The sequence below is a fragment of the Sarcophilus harrisii genome, chromosome 1 (genome assembly GCF_902635505.1).
Source record: "Sarcophilus harrisii chromosome 1, mSarHar1.11, whole genome shotgun sequence".
Lineage (NCBI taxonomy): Eukaryota > Metazoa > Chordata > Mammalia > Dasyuromorphia > Dasyuridae > Sarcophilus > Sarcophilus harrisii.
In genome coordinates this window covers 226066447-226083469 of record NC_045426.1, presented here as the reverse complement: position 1 = coordinate 226083469, position 17023 = coordinate 226066447, and the positions used below count along the sequence as shown (strand labels likewise).

At 35.5% G+C, this 17023-nt stretch overlaps 1 protein-coding gene across 1 annotated transcript in view; it reads right to left on the bottom strand.

Annotated features, from left to right (window-relative positions):
• The window catches only part of CDC14B (cell division cycle 14B), a 140303-nt gene extending 124173 nt beyond the window's left edge, over window positions 1-16130 (bottom strand). The window contains exons 1-5 of the mRNA XM_023497304.2: window positions 15774-16130; window positions 14992-15060; window positions 8808-8861; window positions 8324-8429; window positions 1295-1426 (exon numbers count right to left, since the gene is read on the bottom strand). Of these exons, the coding sequence (XP_023353072.1) occupies window positions 1295-1426; window positions 8324-8429; window positions 8808-8861; window positions 14992-15060; window positions 15774-15965 (553 nt within the window). The 5' untranslated portion in view covers window positions 15966-16130. The remainder of the gene's footprint in view (window positions 1-1294; window positions 1427-8323; window positions 8430-8807; window positions 8862-14991; window positions 15061-15773) is intronic.
• Window positions 16131-17023: the final 893 nt, after the last annotated feature.

Here is a 17023-nt window from a genome sequence, read left to right as displayed (position 1 = left end):
CAGTTTTCCTAGTTGTCCTACTCAGTTATAGCCTCAGGTTATAACCATTCCCTCTTAATGTTTGATAGGATAAAGGTCTTATATCTTAGACTTAGAATATCAGGAGCCTCTCCTGTACCTCCCTCCATTAAGTCATCCTAGGTGCCTCTCCCTATTAGGTCATCTCCATCCAGGTACCTCCCACATTATGTCATCATTCTTGTTACTCTATAAAAGAATCTTGTATCTTGTATCTTGTATCCTTGTATCCTTGTATGCTGCTAGATTCTTGGAGATGGTAGTCTCATTCAGCCCTGGAACCAAACCATGGATCCATTTGGTCCCAGTAAATCACTCCCTTTCAAATAAAATATTAATTTGTTCTCTAATGTCTATCCTGCCTCAGTTTCTCTGGCATTACATCTGTAAACTTCTACCTGTAAATCAATGGCACCTCTCCATTTTCCATCTGTTTGCTTTTGACTCCATGGAACATTATGTTTCACTCTGGATAAACTCATAAGCTGAAATCTCACCACCATGCTAATTCATTCAGTTTTTGTTACTCAATACCTTCACAACTCTCTAGGTAGCCTCTCCCTTCTGATTTAAAGACTGAAGAGTACAGCAATAATCTCTTCCCAAAGTCTTTCTTTAAATAGGGCTGAGAAATTTCAAAACTTTCCAGGTCAGCAACTCTGTTTGGTTTTGACTCCATAGAATGTCATACGCTCAACCCAGGTATTCCCTAGTGCCCACTCCCCTTTTTAAACTTCCTTTTGTTTACTGACTTCCCCTCTTATCCACTTAGATTGTAAATTTAATAACAAGAACTGTCTTTTTTCTTATTTGTATCTCCAATGCCTGGTACAAAGTAGTTGAATAATGTTTATTGAATTTAATTATGATCCTATGAACTCTGGAACTGAACATCTTGTAAAATATCTGCAAATCACCAAAGTATAATTACTTTAGATTATATCTTTTGCTCATACTTTCAATCTCAGTGATGTGACATGACATTATTTGCTTTGTGAATATTGAGAGTTTTATATTAAATTAGGCATTCGAAAGAAAAGTCATGAACACATTTGAAAAAGTAAAATAATGGATGAAAAGATCGAAGTCCCTAGATTAGCCAGTCAACCAATTATTATGTATCAGGCAAAGCAAGAAATATCCAAGCATTTACTATATTGAAGAGAAGAAACAATGCTTAATTTGAGAATGCCTATGGATTTTAATAATGATAAAGAATTCACAGAGAGTAGGCAACTAATTAGTGAAGCTACTTGGTTTTAAGACTGAGACTTACCAGGACCTAAAATGAGTGTTCCACCTTGCTGAGCTGGATCTCCTTGAAAATCAAAAACAGGGCCAGTCACGGCTCTCCACAGGCTTTGAATGCTTCCTGAGAGTAGGTTGGATTTCACATGTGGGCTCCGCACTAAAATGTTTAGCATTTATCTCTCAATATTAATAATTCATATTTTATAAGGTTTAGGGTCAAAAAAATTATTAGTCTCTCTGTGGGAAATACACTGCTGCTGGAACAGTGAGCTAGTTTAATCATTCTGGAATTAATTTAGAATTATGCAAGAAATGTAATTGGGGTAGTTAGGTGAAGCAGTGGATAGAATGATAGGTCTGGAGTCAGGAATATTCATCTTCCTCAGTTCAAGAACCTGACCTCAGATAGATACTTAACTAGTTGTCTGACCTTGGCCAGGTCACTCAACCCTGTTTGCCCTCAGTTTCTCCATTTGCAAAAAATAAGCTGGAGAAGAAAATGGCAAACTATTTTAGTATCTTCACCATGAAAATCTCAAATTGGGTCACGAAGATCCGAATATTACTGAAACACCTGAACAACTACAAAGAAATGTAATTACTGTGTTCCTATTCTTTGATCTAGCATTGTTAATATTGAACAAATATCTGAATAAAATACAAAGTAGATAATAATGTCAATTGGGGAATGGATTGTTGTGCCAAAGTTTCCTTTGATTATTCTACCTCAGTGTCCCTAATTGTTCTACCTCAATTTCCCTGAATTGTTCTGCCTGGTTGCAACATTCCCCCTCTTAATCATCATTATTTAGATAAGGAGAAAGACCTTTTATCTTAGACATCATGATCCCAGACCTTCCCAACTTATCAGAATATTGGGTGCCTCCCCCACCTTGTCAGAACTGGACTGATAGTCCAATCCTGCTCTCAGGGCTCTGATTCCGCCCCTGCCAGACCCCCTGGTATCTTGAAGCCACACATTAGCTGCTGGACTCTGGATTTTTGGAGACAATAGTCTCATTCAGTCCTGGGACCAAATCATGGAACCATTTGGTCCCAGCACAATCTCTTTCAAATAAAATGTTAAAAATTCTTTAATCTCTATTTTACCTCAGTTTCTCTGGAATTACAGGATAAATAAATTTAAATTAAATATAAAAAGAGTTTTAAACAAATTTTAGCCCTTTATGATATCTTCCTCACAAATATGCTAACTTAACCTTATTAGTCTTGTATTCCATTTTCCTCTTATGATTTTTAGCTATAAAGGAGGTAATTATAGATTTAATTTATTTTCTCCTCCTACTTCTGTCAGTTGGCCATAATGGTCATGATTTTTTTTTTTTTCCTGCTCCTTAATTTGCTCCATTTCTAACCTCACTCTACCGCTAAGTGCCTTCTATATATATTTCCTAAGTATTACTTTTCGTAACGGAATGATGGGATAAAACTCTCATTTTCTAAATTTTCTCTCTCCATTCTTCTGGTATTCTCTTTCTTAGCTTTTCCATGTATATTATTAGCTTTTAATTAAGTTCATAATGGGATCATATAATACCAGAACTGGAAGAGACATTCAAAATCATTTAGTTCAACTCCTTTTTTTATGCAGATGAAGACAATTGAGGCCCAATAGTGAAGTAAATTGTCCAATATCATACAACCACCATGGCAGAGGTGAAATTTACTATCCCATTATTCCATATATCTGATCACTAAGCTTTTTTTTTTTTTTTTAAAGAAATAAGTCTGTTTCTAACAAGTCTTTCCTTTGATTCCCCCTTACTTTTTTCCTTTTTTTGTCTTTAACTTGTAATGTTGGAGAAACTGAGGCAAGATAGAGATTAGAGAGTTTTTAATAATTTATTTGAAAGGGAGAGATTGTGCTGGGACATGCTGCCCCCCAGGGCTGATATGCAAGGCATCCAGCAGCTAATGTGTGCTTCCCATGAAGTGTATATATATACGTGGCTCAGCTACAAGGGTAAACCAAGGCAGGGGCAGAGTCAGAGCACTGAGAGAGGGAACGGATTATTAATCCAATTCTACCAGGGTGAGGGGAGGCACTGGACATTATGATAATTTGGGATAAAGAAGAACAATGACAGAATGGGGGTGGGGTAGGACCATAAATTCTTGATGACTTAGGAGGAGTTAGGAGCCAGGAAGTCTGAACTCCCCCTTATTTTGAGTTTACACATTGACAATTTATAATCTTAGCGTAAGTATCCCTGAGTTATATCAATTTTAATGAACCGGAGAAGGGGTTTACAACTAAGGGGACTGAGACAGAACAATTCAGGGAAACTAAGGCAGGACAATTTAGGGAAACTGAGTCAGGACAATAAAAAGGAACTGTGGCACAATCTACTGACTAGGGTTTTGTGAAAATAGTCCTGCAAAGGTTATCACATGTAAAAGACTCAATTTTACTTTGATATTTGTCAGTTATGTGAATGAATCAAAAAATCTGAAGTTGTTTTAAAAAGAGGGGTCAATAAGTTATTTGATTCTGAGAGTGCCAGAAAGAGACTTCTTCCTTGAATCTTAGATTACCTTATGGAATGATTCCACACAAGGATATTAAAGGACATTTGCCTTATTAATCTCACATAGGCAGAAGGGAGTCTTCAGAAGAACAATCTGAGATATATATCAGCTGGTAAGGTTACCTAATTTTGGGAGTCTAAAACACAAGCTTTGGATGGACTCAAAACAAGACCTGAATAAACTCTGAACAAGCACTGGGTGGGATCTAAGCTTTCCTTCACAGCTGTCCAGTTTCCCTGGAATGTTAGGATCAGCCTGACCTTGACACACTAATCTTTTAATTAGACAATTTTCTAGCCATATAAAGCTTGGATTGAATAATATTAATAAATGATAAATAAATAACATTTTCTCCACTTTTTTTCACATAATTTTTTCACAGACAAAACTTTCTCATAGAACAAAATTGACATGTAGTTCTCATGCACTCCACCTCCATGCATCCACCCTAGAATAAATTTTATTGCTTTAGAGATGTGATAGCTCTTGGGTACTTTGCCAGGGACTCTGCACATACTTCTATGACAGTATGTCTTTGTAGGGATGTTAACTACCAATTATTTTTACTGTAGAAATACTCCTTTCTCAAAGCTTGTTATCTAAAATGATTCTCAACTGATAACCTGGGGGTGAAGCACATTAGTGGAAGCTTAAAACATTATATGTGGTATAGTGGATAGTCCTGGAGTCAGGAAGACCTGAGTTCAAATCCGACTTCAGACAATAAATACTTCCTAGCCGTGTGACCCTGGGCAAGTCATTAACCCCCATTGCCTCATAAAATTAAAAAAAAAAATGGTTAAAAAAAATAAACAAAAAAACCCATATCCTGGCCAGCCAAGAGATTTGGACTTTGTGAGTTACAAAGGGTGAAATCTGGGGTGAAAGTGAAATGTCTTTTCAGCAATACTATAAAATTATCATTAACTTTCAAGGGGAAATAGAATGAACAGCATTTGAAATGTGTTATATTGTTGGTATTTCTTCTTGTGTGTTGTTGAATCCTTTGTATCTTAAATATTTTCTGTGACAAAGAATATAAACAGCTGCCTTAGACTCCATCCCTGTGTTGTACATTATTAACTGACTTTTCTAGAAGATACTCTATTACCCCAATTTTGCATAGATCCTGGAAATAGGCTAAATTTAAGCACTATCTTAGAAATTTCCTTTAAGTTGTACCCTAGGATGAAGGCTTCGTCAAACATAGAGAAAAATCTGACTCTCCTCCCAGATGAATTGGCCGGTGTTGAGCAAAAACCCAGAACTCCTTATGAAAAGGGGCATCTTGAACCATGGAGTATATCATTATTTTCTAACCTTTACATATTTACTGTAGGAATCACTCTTAGTTTAGGCATAAATTAAGCCAAACTAAACAGTTCCCACCTTATTCATCTGTAAAATGAAAGAATTGGATTAGAGGGCCTTTGAGGTCCCTTTCAATTCTGTATATGATCCTATTATCCTAATTACACAGAGCTCTATGAATGTAGATGAGTGTTAAGATTTTCAAAGAACACGGGAATGATGCTCTAAAAATGTCACAGTCATGATTCAAATGATACTTCTCTGTTCACACCTGCCTCTTTTCTGTCTCCCAACCCCCCCAAACAGGATAACTACTATGTTAGGGTTCTAAGATCCTAAATAAAGATTGAATGTCTATCTTAAAATAAGAAATTATTATCCTTCATAAAATAATAATTTCAAAAGCCTTTGAATAGAGGAAATGATAGAGAAGTTCCACATTGATTTTATGCAAAATATATAATACATAAAATATCTGAAAGTGTGCTAAGACACACTCAAGACTTATGTAAATACAATTATGAAACACTGTAAAGAATTAAGAAATGACTTAAATAATTGGAAGAATTACTTCCAATTATTTGGAATTGCTCATGATAGGATCACACCAATATAATAAAAGTAACCATATTATTTATAAATTAGCTTACTGATTTTAGTGCCAGATTAATCAAACTAACAAGGGGATATTTTATGATGCTAGATAACAAATTTAATCTAGATAAACAAAAGTTCTAATTCCTCTAGGCAAATAATGGAGAAAATGTAATTTTATATGATACAGAAACAATAATTAAAACTAGTTTGTTATTAGTTAATAGAAAAGCAAATCAGTGAAAGAGACTAGATGAGGAAAAACCAGAAATCAGTGAGTGAACCAAACTAGCCAGTGTTCAATAATTTTGAGAACAAGAAATACTGTGGTAATAACTTTCTATTGGCAACTGATGGGGGAAATTGAAATGAAGTTTGGCAGAAATGATCTTTAGACTTAAAAAAACCCTTTTACTTTATATCAGTTTATGTTAAAAAGTAGAGATATGACCTGAATATAAAAGATAATACTATTAAACAAATTAGAAGATAATAAAACCCTAAGTATAGTTAATAGGTGGTTCTGACTTAAATAAAGGCAATCATACACACAAAAATATGAATTTGACCAAAGGAAAAAAATCTAAATTTGGTAATTTAGATCAGGAAAGTTTTGAATGAACACAATTCAATTAGGATAAGATAGGATGTAGTCAAATGGGAAAAATCCTTGAATCATGTACCTCTAATATGAATTATAAGATACTTGATTTAGGATAGAAGGGACCTTTGAAGCCAAATTCTTCCTTCCTCCATTTTACAAATGAGGAAACTGAGGCTTAAGGACATGAAATGATTTACCCAGCATCACATAGAGACACTGAAGCAGGGTGTTAATTCAAGCTTTCGGGATTCTAAAGTTTCTCTACAATGTGCTTCTGGTATATCCATAATATACATGCAAGGAATTTAACCAAAAAAGGAAGACCAAGAGCCATTTTCCTATGGAAAAGTGGTTAAATGATATGGAAAACCGCTTCTCAAAGTTTTGGGGGGCATGACCAATCCAGGCAATTGTTTTGCTTGACTTTGTATATTTGTCACAAGGATTTTGTTTTTGTTTTTGTTTTTTTAATGGAGAGATGGTGAAAAGAAGAGAAAAATAGATTTTTGTTAGTTGAAAAGAAGTTGAATTAAACTGAACGAATAAAAAAATTGCAACCTATTAGAAACATAAAAGATTTCTCTAATTCACTAATAGTAAGAGGAATGAAAATCAAAACAGCTTTGAGGTTTCACTTTGCACATGCAAATTAGCAATGGCAAAAGACGGATAGTTTATATTGAAGATTTGGGACAGCTAAGTGGTTAGAGTAGTGCCTGAGGTCAGGAAGCCCTGAATTCAAATCTTTAGCTATATGATCTAGGCAAATCATTTAACTTCAGTTTCCTCATGTGTAAAATGAGAATAATAATAACACATAACTCTCAGGATTGTTAGATTCTAATGAAATAATAAATAAAGTGCAGAGTACAGTGTACTTGGCTCATATGTTGTTGAGTCACGTCCAACTCTTTGTGATTTCATTTAGGGTTTTCTTGGCAAAGATATTGTAATTATTTGCTATTTCCTTCTCTAGTTCATTTTACAGTTGAGAAACTAAGGCAAACAGAATTAAATAAACTTGCCTATGGTTATAGAGCTAGAAAGTGTTTGAGGCTAGATCTGAACTCAGGAAAATTCCATCTTTAAATATTTATCCCAAAGACATCAAAGAGACAAAATATGGTCATATTGAATACCAAAATGTTAACAGCAGAACTTTTTATTATAGCAAAGAAGTAGAAATAAAGTAGATGCTCAGTGACTGGGATATAGATAAATAAATGCTCTCATATGAATATAATGTAATATCATTACAATGTAAGCAACAATGAATATATAAAGAATAAGGGCAGCTAGGTAGCACAGTAGATAAGAGTACCAGCCCTGAAGTCAGGAGGACCTGAATTCAAATCTGGTCTCAGACATTTAACACTTCCTAGCTGTATGACCCTGGGCAAGTCACTTAACCCCAGCTGCCTCTGCTAAAACAAAACAGAAACATACACACACACACACACACACACACCCCTTACTCTGTGTGTGTGTGTGTGTTTATATATATATATATATATATATAATACAGAGAAGTGTGAAGAGATTTATATGAACTCATATAGAAAATAGAGACTTAAGAAAAATAAATCTGCACAGTGACTACAAAAAAGCAAATAAAAAAACAACAAAACTGAATACTGAGTAATTATAATGACCAAACTTGACCCTGGAGAAGAGGTGAGAAAAAGTTGATTCTTAGCTGCTTCTTAAAGGTAATGGATTATGGATATGTAATACTGTACATATTTCAAGCTCAGCTGATAAATTGGTCAGTTTTTCTTTTCTATTTCTTTACAAACATGGCTCTCTTTGTAGAGGAGTTGGGAAGAAGAAATTTGGAAATTAAGGTGATATAAAAAGAAAATATCAATAATTTTTTTTAAAACCCTTGACTCAGTTAACCCTTCTTTTTTTTTCCTATCATATATCTTTATAGACCCATAAACAAATATTTATGTTTTTTTTACTAGTAAAATGAAAACTTGGAAGTATATTTACCTGATGTAGTAATTCCTTCACCTTTCTTCATTCCAAGTTTTCTATAAATTTTTCTCTCAGTGTCAACATAGATTTCATGAGAATACCCTGTCAGCTTGCAGAAAGGCTAGGAAAAAAAAGAGAAAAAAAATCAAGTCTTCCAAAAGAAAAAAATTACATAACACTGATTTAATTTTATTTGTAAAAATTCAACTTGCAAGAAAAATATTTACATATTGCACACATCTGAAATATGCTGGTTTAATCTCACTTTTTTCTAAGTGGAGAGGAAATATGGCACAATGAATACAGTTAGGAAGACCTGGATTCAATTTCCTATCTCTGTCCTTACCCTTGTTTCCCTAGGTGAGCATTTGAGACATGACAAGGCATAGTTGCAGTTCAGCACCAATGGGGGAAATTTCCAAACTGGGAGCTCCCGACATCAACAAAATCATAAGTTTGGATCAAGAAATAAAATTTTTCTTATTTACTGACTACATACCTCAATGTGTTGGAAAGATGATTGTCCAATAACTATTAGTGTGACATTAGCATCCTTTGAAAGAGAAAAAAAAAAGATATGACTAAAATTTTAGCTTGTTAATGCTGTCTTACTGCATACTTAAAAAAAAATCTTATTTATTAAGAACTATTTGTTTTACTGGAAACTGAATGGATGCCCATCAGTTGGAGAATGGCTGAATAAATTGTGGTATATGAATATTATGGAATATTATTGTTCTGTAAGAAATGACCAACAGGATGATTTCAGAAAGGCCTGGAGAGACTTACACGAACTGATGCTGAGTGAAATGAGCAGGACCAGGAGATCATTATATACTTCAACAACAATACTATATGATGACCAGTTCTGATGCACCTGGCCATCCTCAGCAACAAGATCAACCAAATCATTTCCAATGGAGCAGTAATGAACTGAACCAGCTACGCCCAGAGAAAGAACTAAAAACCATTACATTGAATTCCCAATCCCTATATTTATGCCCACCTGCATTTCTGATTTCCTTCACAAGCTAATTGTACAATAAAAAAAAAAAAAGAACTATTTGTTTTAATGTCTCCTCACTCTTCAAATTTTATTCTATTTTATTTACAGAATCCTGCATCATCAGGATAAAAGAGTTAAAAATGCATAAGCAATAACAAAAAAAGGTATGCTAATTCTAAATTGTGAGTTCTGACAATATGGCTAAATGTGAAGTCATGACTAAGCCCAGTTCTCTCTGATTACCTCAGAATAGTTAGTAAAATGAAATAGTGTAAACAAAACAAAAAGAAGGAATATGAAGTATTTCCCTTACAAGGAAAATCCTAAAGAAGAAAGATGAGCAAACAAGTAAAAAAAATTTTTCCAGGGGGCAACTAGGTGGTACAGTGGATAAGAAAGCATCAGTCCTGAAGTCAGGAAGACTTTTAACACTTAACACTTTCCAGCTGTATGACCCCAATTGTCTCAGAAAAAAAAATTCCTGAATGAAGAAATACTCTGACATAAAAGAAGAGAAGAAATCCCCATTGAGGTAGAACAAAACTCCAGAAAACATAATGGGCAATCCTCACTTTTTTTTTTTTTAACTTGATAAAAGCATTAAAAGAAGCAATAAAGGATAAAATCAGAATTTTCTGTTTGTTTGCTGAGGCAATTGGGGTTAAGTGACTTGCCCAGGGTCATACAGATAGGAAGTGTTAAGTATCTAGTGTCTGAGGTCAAATTTGAACTCAGGTCTTCCTGACTTCACAGCTGATGCTCTATCCACTGCGCCATCTATCTGCCCCATAAAATCAGAGTTTTAAAGAAAAATTCAAAGAGTGGAAATGGTTTAGGAGTAAAGATTCTAAAAAATGAATAAAACAGTGGACATCATTAAAAAGAGAATAAAGAGATGAAAAGTCAAAATTCAAAGGAACATTAAAAACACTGAAGCAAAAGCAAAAAGATCAGAGTTAGAAGAACCTGTAAAACTCCCTACAAATTAAAGTTATTCTAAGGACACAGATTGGTAAGACAATTGTGGCAAGCCCTATGAAACTCTTTAAGTTTTGTAATGTTTTCCATAATTTTTGGTCTCTAGTTCTGTAGCCCATTCTTATTATGTGTATGAAGATAAACTGTTGCTTTCTAGAATTTCATAACTGCCAGATGCTATCTTTCCTCAGATGGAGGACTAAAATGAATTGAAACCAATTGCTGTAGAATAAACTTGCATACACATATTTATAAATAGCAATGTTAACATGTACGGGCTTCAACAGCTTATTAGGATACTTGTATAAGAGACATTTATTTATCCTCTTCTATGGAATCTGAGTTAGAATTTTACATGTTGAATCCTAGGGAAAAAAAAACACTACAGGAGACTTTTGATTCCTCACTTCAGAGAACAACTTAAGGTCATTTTTTCTGACACCTGCCTGGTAATTGGAATCTATTCCATGAGTGTTTATTATCCATGAATAATTACTTCACAGGTTAAGTGCCCATCTTGGCCCAGATGGTACTATAACAGCAAGCATTACAAATACTCTCCAGGAGTCTCCTTCTAGGTTAACTTTGAATACATCCACTCTCATCCCTTACAACTAATTACTGTGCTCAGAGAGAGAAAAATTTAGATTTTGAAACTCTGTACCTTGTTCCATCAATCACTATCCTGGAATGCTAGAAAAGAAAGAAGTATCTCTTAAATTTATGAGAGATGGGACTTTTACTACATAAAAAAAGTAAAGCTGAGAGGCCATACCATTACAACTTGCTGAATAGCCATACCATTACCTCAAGGCAGATGAAGGTGTGGAGGCCCTTATGTATCCTACTAATGCATCTAGTCATTTGTGAATATTATATGTTAATAAAGCTTTGACATTTAAATTTGGTATGTGACCTTCTTTTTTTCTCTTTTTAATTAGGACATTTGGGCCACTTCATAATCACCATTTTGGAGAGGTATTTGTCACCAAATAAAAGAACCAAAATTAGCAGAAGAAACTAATCAAGTCTCCTCATTATAAAATTTCTCAAATTCAAAGAGACTTCATTTCAATTGCTTCAGTGAATGGCCCTAATTTAATAATCTAATAACTGGCTTCCAAAAAAAGAAAAAACTCATGACTAAACAGAGGGCATGTCCAGGTCATTGTAAGAAATCTTGTAAGAAAATTCCTGTTGGTATTGAAGCTAGAGGGCAAAGTGTTGGTTTACAAATTACTAAGAGAGGGGAACTCTAAATTTAATTTGCCCTTAAAAGTATTTTGACAAACTTCAGAGCTTTGGTAAACATTTCAGAAGCAGCTAAAAAGACACAGATCACATAATGGATTTGGAACTGTAAGAGACCTTCAAGGTCATTTACTTGGATCTCATTTTACAGATGAAGAAACTGAAAAGTAAAGAGGTTGAGTGACTTACGCATAGTCACACAGATAGGTAATTCTCAGAGGACTTAAACTCTGCATCTCTGACTCCAAATACAACATTCCTTCTACAGCATCATATTGCATTAGGTACAAACTGAAAAATTAAAGACTAGCTGGAATGTAAGATACCAAAAATAATATAATATATATAATATAATTATAATATATAAGATAATATAAGATACCCAAAGATAATTTATCTTTCAAAAAAAGATAAAATAATTCTCTATGGGGAAATATTATTTTTTTTCATACTATTTTATTTTTCAAAATATACATAAAGATAGTTTTGAACATTCACCATTGAAAAACCTTGTGTTCCAAATTTTTCTCCATTTCTTCTCTCCTCCCTCCTCCCCAAGATAGCAAGCAATCAAATATAGGTTTAACATGTGCAATTCTTCTAAACATGAAAATATTATTTTTAACCTGATATTTTCAAAATATATTTTAAGATTAAAGATCAAAATTTAAATTTAAAAGATCAAAACTTTAAAAACGTAAATGTAACAAAAATATAGCATCCTGGATTTAAGTCAGGAAAACCTAGATTTGACTCCTACTTTGGACACTTAGTTGTGTGACACTAGGAAAGTCACTTAACCTGCCCATGCCCTGAGTTCCTTATCTGTAAAATGAATGCATTGGTCTTGATGGTCACTAGGGTCACTTCTAGAACTAAATGATGATCTGTTCTCCCAGATTCAAATACAAGTTGCAAAGTAGAATCAAACCTATTCTTATAGGTTGTGGGAGTCCTATTCTGTTAACATCATGCAAGGAGGGGGAAGGGAAGGAAATAAATAGGTAGTATCTACTATGTGCCAGGCACAGTGCTAAGAACTTTACAAATATTATCATTTGATGCTCACAACAAATTTGTGGATCAGGTATTATTATTATCCTCATTATAAAAATTGGGTGAACTGCAGGTTAAGTGACTTTTTCTGGGTCACCCAGCTAGGAAGTATCTGAAGTGGGAAGCAACTTCAAGTCTTCTTAATTCCAGACCCAGCACTCTTTTCACTATACCACCAGCTATCTCAGAAGGACTAAAAAATGAGCATTATAGTTAGTCCCTAAGATTTTGTATGTGATAATAGAGGGTCTGGACAGAATGCCATTAGTATTTCATGAAATCAGAGGGCCATAGCTGAAGGTCATTCAAATAAATAGTCACCAAGTGGCAAAAGAATTCAGATTTTAAATAATTACCAAATTCACACAGTTAAACACACACCCTTCCTTTCTGTTAATAGTCAATTAATTGGAAAAATGCAAAGTGTCAAGTTACAGTAGTTGTTTTTAAAAATGCCCAACTATTAGAAAGTTTCATTATTTAAGTGCATATAACTTATGTGGGTACATGGAGAGGAGGGTGTTGGGAAAAATCTGCTGTGTCAAAAGAAACCTATTGGGCAACTAGTTGGTGAGGTAGCTAGAGCATACAACCTGAAGTCAGGAGGCCCTGAGTTCAAATTTGGCCTCAGACATTTAATATTTCCCAGTTGGGCAAGTCACTTAACCCCAACTGCCTCAGCAAAAAAAAAAAAAAAAGAAAAAAAAAAAAAGAAAACTATAGTTAAATTTTAAAAGTATTTAGAGACAGAAATTTTAGTTAGACAGCTCTTTCAATAAATAAGATTTCCCTACATTATATATTTGATGAGCTTTCTTAACATAAAAAATATGAGGAAAGAATAGAAGCAATTGATAGTTATTTAATCAGATACTCTCTATTTTATTTTTACAAATCCCAATCAATGAAGAATAATCAGATATACTTTTCCTGAACATAAAGTACTGAGATTTAAATTCAGAAAATAAAAGTTACATTAAAATTATACTTATATCTCTGAAGCACCACAAGTGGCCATTTTTGGATGAGAAACACAGGGAAGCTGACAATAAACATATGTGTAACCTGGGAGAAGAATTGTTATTCTATTGCAATGAAGCAATAAAAATGATAGATTTTATAGCCTAGTATCTCTCAATTCTTATTTTCTGTAGGTATTACTGTGTTTTTGCCAATTTTTCTACATTTGACTGCTTACTATTTGCATGGACTGTGAAGATATCATCTGGTTTAATCTTATGTTATTTATTTACTCAGCTGCTGTTTGCTTACTGGGCCTGTGATTTATTACCATCCTTGGATTTTGAATGGTGCAAACTGCAATATTGTCTATACCCAGTGTCACATTTATACTGAGACCATGTACCTCAAGTCCTGACTAGAAAATATTGGAAATCTTGGACCCCAGTCTTCTTTAATCTAGGACAAGTTTCTCAGCCTGTGAAAAAGGGCTCTGAAATTATCTTTAGCCTGCAAAGATAGGACAAAAATAAGTAAGATGGTGGTAAAAAAGAAGCTTGGATAACTGATGTTAGTTCAGAGAACAAAGTGATATAGTGGATAAAATGTTGGATCTGGAATCAAGAAAAACTAAATTTGAATTTTGCCTTTCAGACACATAGTAGCTATGTGAACACTGGAGTCTCTTTAACTTTTCTCAGCCTCAGTTTCCTCATCTGTAAAATTGGGAATAATGCCTATCTCACAGAATTTGTTGGATCAAATGAAAGAATATATGCATGGTGCTTTGCAAATCTTAAGTACTGTATAAAAGTTAAATATTATATGGCAGGATACTGAAATAAATTGTGCATATCTGCCCTGGTGAAAACTTAAGAGATAAATTGTATTTATTTGTAAACATCATTTGAAAAGCTCATATATGGAAGATTAACCTTGTGTGGCTCCAGAGCACAAAAACTAATAGTCACAGGCAGATCTTGCAGAAAGACAGATCAAGGCTTAATGTAGGGGAAAACTTTCTAAAAATCAGAAGAAATAGATTGCCTTTTGAGACCATGGGTTTAATACTAAAGCAAAGGCTAGCTGACCATATTTTGGGCATGTTGTAGAAGGCATCTTGGTTCAGGTGTAATATGAACTCTATGATCTATGAAGTCCCTTTCAGCTTTGACATCCTATGCTTTCATGCTATCATTCCTAAACTGCTGTTAGTGACACATTTATTTTTTTTTGTTTTCAAACAAACACACATCTTGTATTTACTTACCTGCACAAAACATACTTTCTCTGACAATATAAAAGTATTTGAAGTCAGAGGATGTAATTTGTAACTCTAATAGTTTGCTGCTTGGCACCCCTAATAAATGTGTATTGATGGACTAATCTATTGCACAGTTAACACTTGATTAATCCTATTTAGGAAACTTACTTGTAAAAAATTCTTGGGAATTTTGGCCAAGTCTTCCACATATTCTTTGCAGGTGTAACACAAGAAATGCTGAAACATCAATGCAATAAGGTAGGCAGATTAGGAACTCACACCAATGTGAAGTAACCCAGCATCCAGAAAGGCCACCTTTTCAAACATTTAGCAAAAAGTGTTATGGGGGAGCCAATCATACTATTACTGAAAAGAATATACCAACTCCTTTGGTTGTTTTGTTTGGAAACAAGGAGAAAAGGAAAGAAATGCATTTTTCAAACCAAGGACTGATGAATCTGACAGCTATTTTGCATTTCCCCTTCCAAAAAGCAAAAGAAACAAACCTCTCATATTGTGGAGAGGAGCAGGGCCACAGACCTGGGTATTCTTTCTTTTGGCTTCTCTCTATGTTGGATGGGACCAGGAACTTAGTGTTTTCCAGAATATTTTGATGACTATTTCAATATATTTGGTTTCTTCAGTAATCAATGTATTTTAAACATTAAAAACACCAATCTGAGAGGAAGTCAGTAGACTTTACCAAATGTCAAAAAAGATAATCAAAGTTAAGACCCCTTGGCAAAGGCAAGGCCTTTTAATATTCAGGAAAAAAAAAAAAAAGCAATAAGTCTCCGCCTGTCCCGAATCCCCAGGAACCTACAACCCCTCCTTCCAGTAGGTTAGAAGTAACTTTAAGACTAGGCCGGCAAAGGCGGCTGTTCCAAGGAGGGAACAAGAGGCAACAAAATCTCCCCCTTCCGATGAGGAACTCTGCAGCCAGGGCTCACCCGCACGAACACTACGATGGCCCGGCGCTCCCGGAAGAGCTCCCCGAACAGAATCCCTTTGCCAGAGGCATCCAGCACCGGGAGCTCGGCCACGTCCTCGGCCAAGGGCACGCCGCGCTCCGTCTCCGGCTGCTGCAGCGGGCCCAGGCTGCAAATTTGCTGTGTGACCGCTCCAAGCGCAGCACTGGCCATTGGGGCGCCTGGCTCAAAGCCCTGGCTGGCCACTCGTTCGTCCCGTGGGAAGCTAAGCTTGCGGAGGGACACGAAAGGTGGGGCGGACAACGTCCCCCCTCGGTAGCTTGGGCGGACAACGTAGGAAAATCAGGGAGGTGGCTCAGTGCCTCCTTCCCACGGAGCCTGTGGAGGTGGAGCTCTCAGGGCTGAGAAGGGTGGGCTGGCCTTGGCCACATCTGCCCTCTTTTCCTGGACGGGCTAGAATTGCGTTTCACGTCTAGGCGTACACAGACCCAGACACAGACACATACCCGCCTTTGGCCTTCCAAAAATGGGGAAAATAAATAAATAAAAAAAGCGTTGGGTATTATAAGCTTCTGGCACACCGCGACCCCACAGCCCACACTTAGCTGTGCTCTTCTACAGGGCTGGATGGAATTTCTAAAGACAGTAGGATGTAAATTTCCTCAGAAGAAAAAGAAAGATTGGCTCTTCAAAACCCAGAGCTATTTAAAGCACATGTCTTTTGACTCAAAAGTTATCATATTTTCCCCTTTCAAAATGATAAGCAGTGTGGGTAGAAGCTTGGCCTTGGAGTCAATACTTCAGTTCAAGTCTTGTTTTGGAAACATATTAGCTGTGTGTTCAGCGGACAAATCTCAACCTCTCAGTGCCTCACGCAGCCCTCTAAGACTAAATACATTGTAGTCCAATTGCCAGCATGCACCTGTGGGGAATTTTCCACCCCAATTAATCATTGGTCCAGCCCATGGCCTCCCCCCAAAAAGACCCACAAAAACTTTGTTGTTCAGTCGTTTCAGATTCTTCAAGAACCTGTGTGGGGTTTACTTGCCAAAGATGCTGGAGTGGTTTGCCATTTCCTTCTCCAGCTCATTTTACAGATGATGAAACTGAGGCAAATAGGGTTAAGTGATTTAGCCAGGCTTACGCAGCTAGTGTCAGGTCACATTTGAACTCTAGAAGATAAGTCTTCTTGACTTCAAGCCTGGCATTCCATCCGCTTTGCCACCTAGCTGACCCTAACAAAACTTTATCTGATACCAAATTAAGCAAAG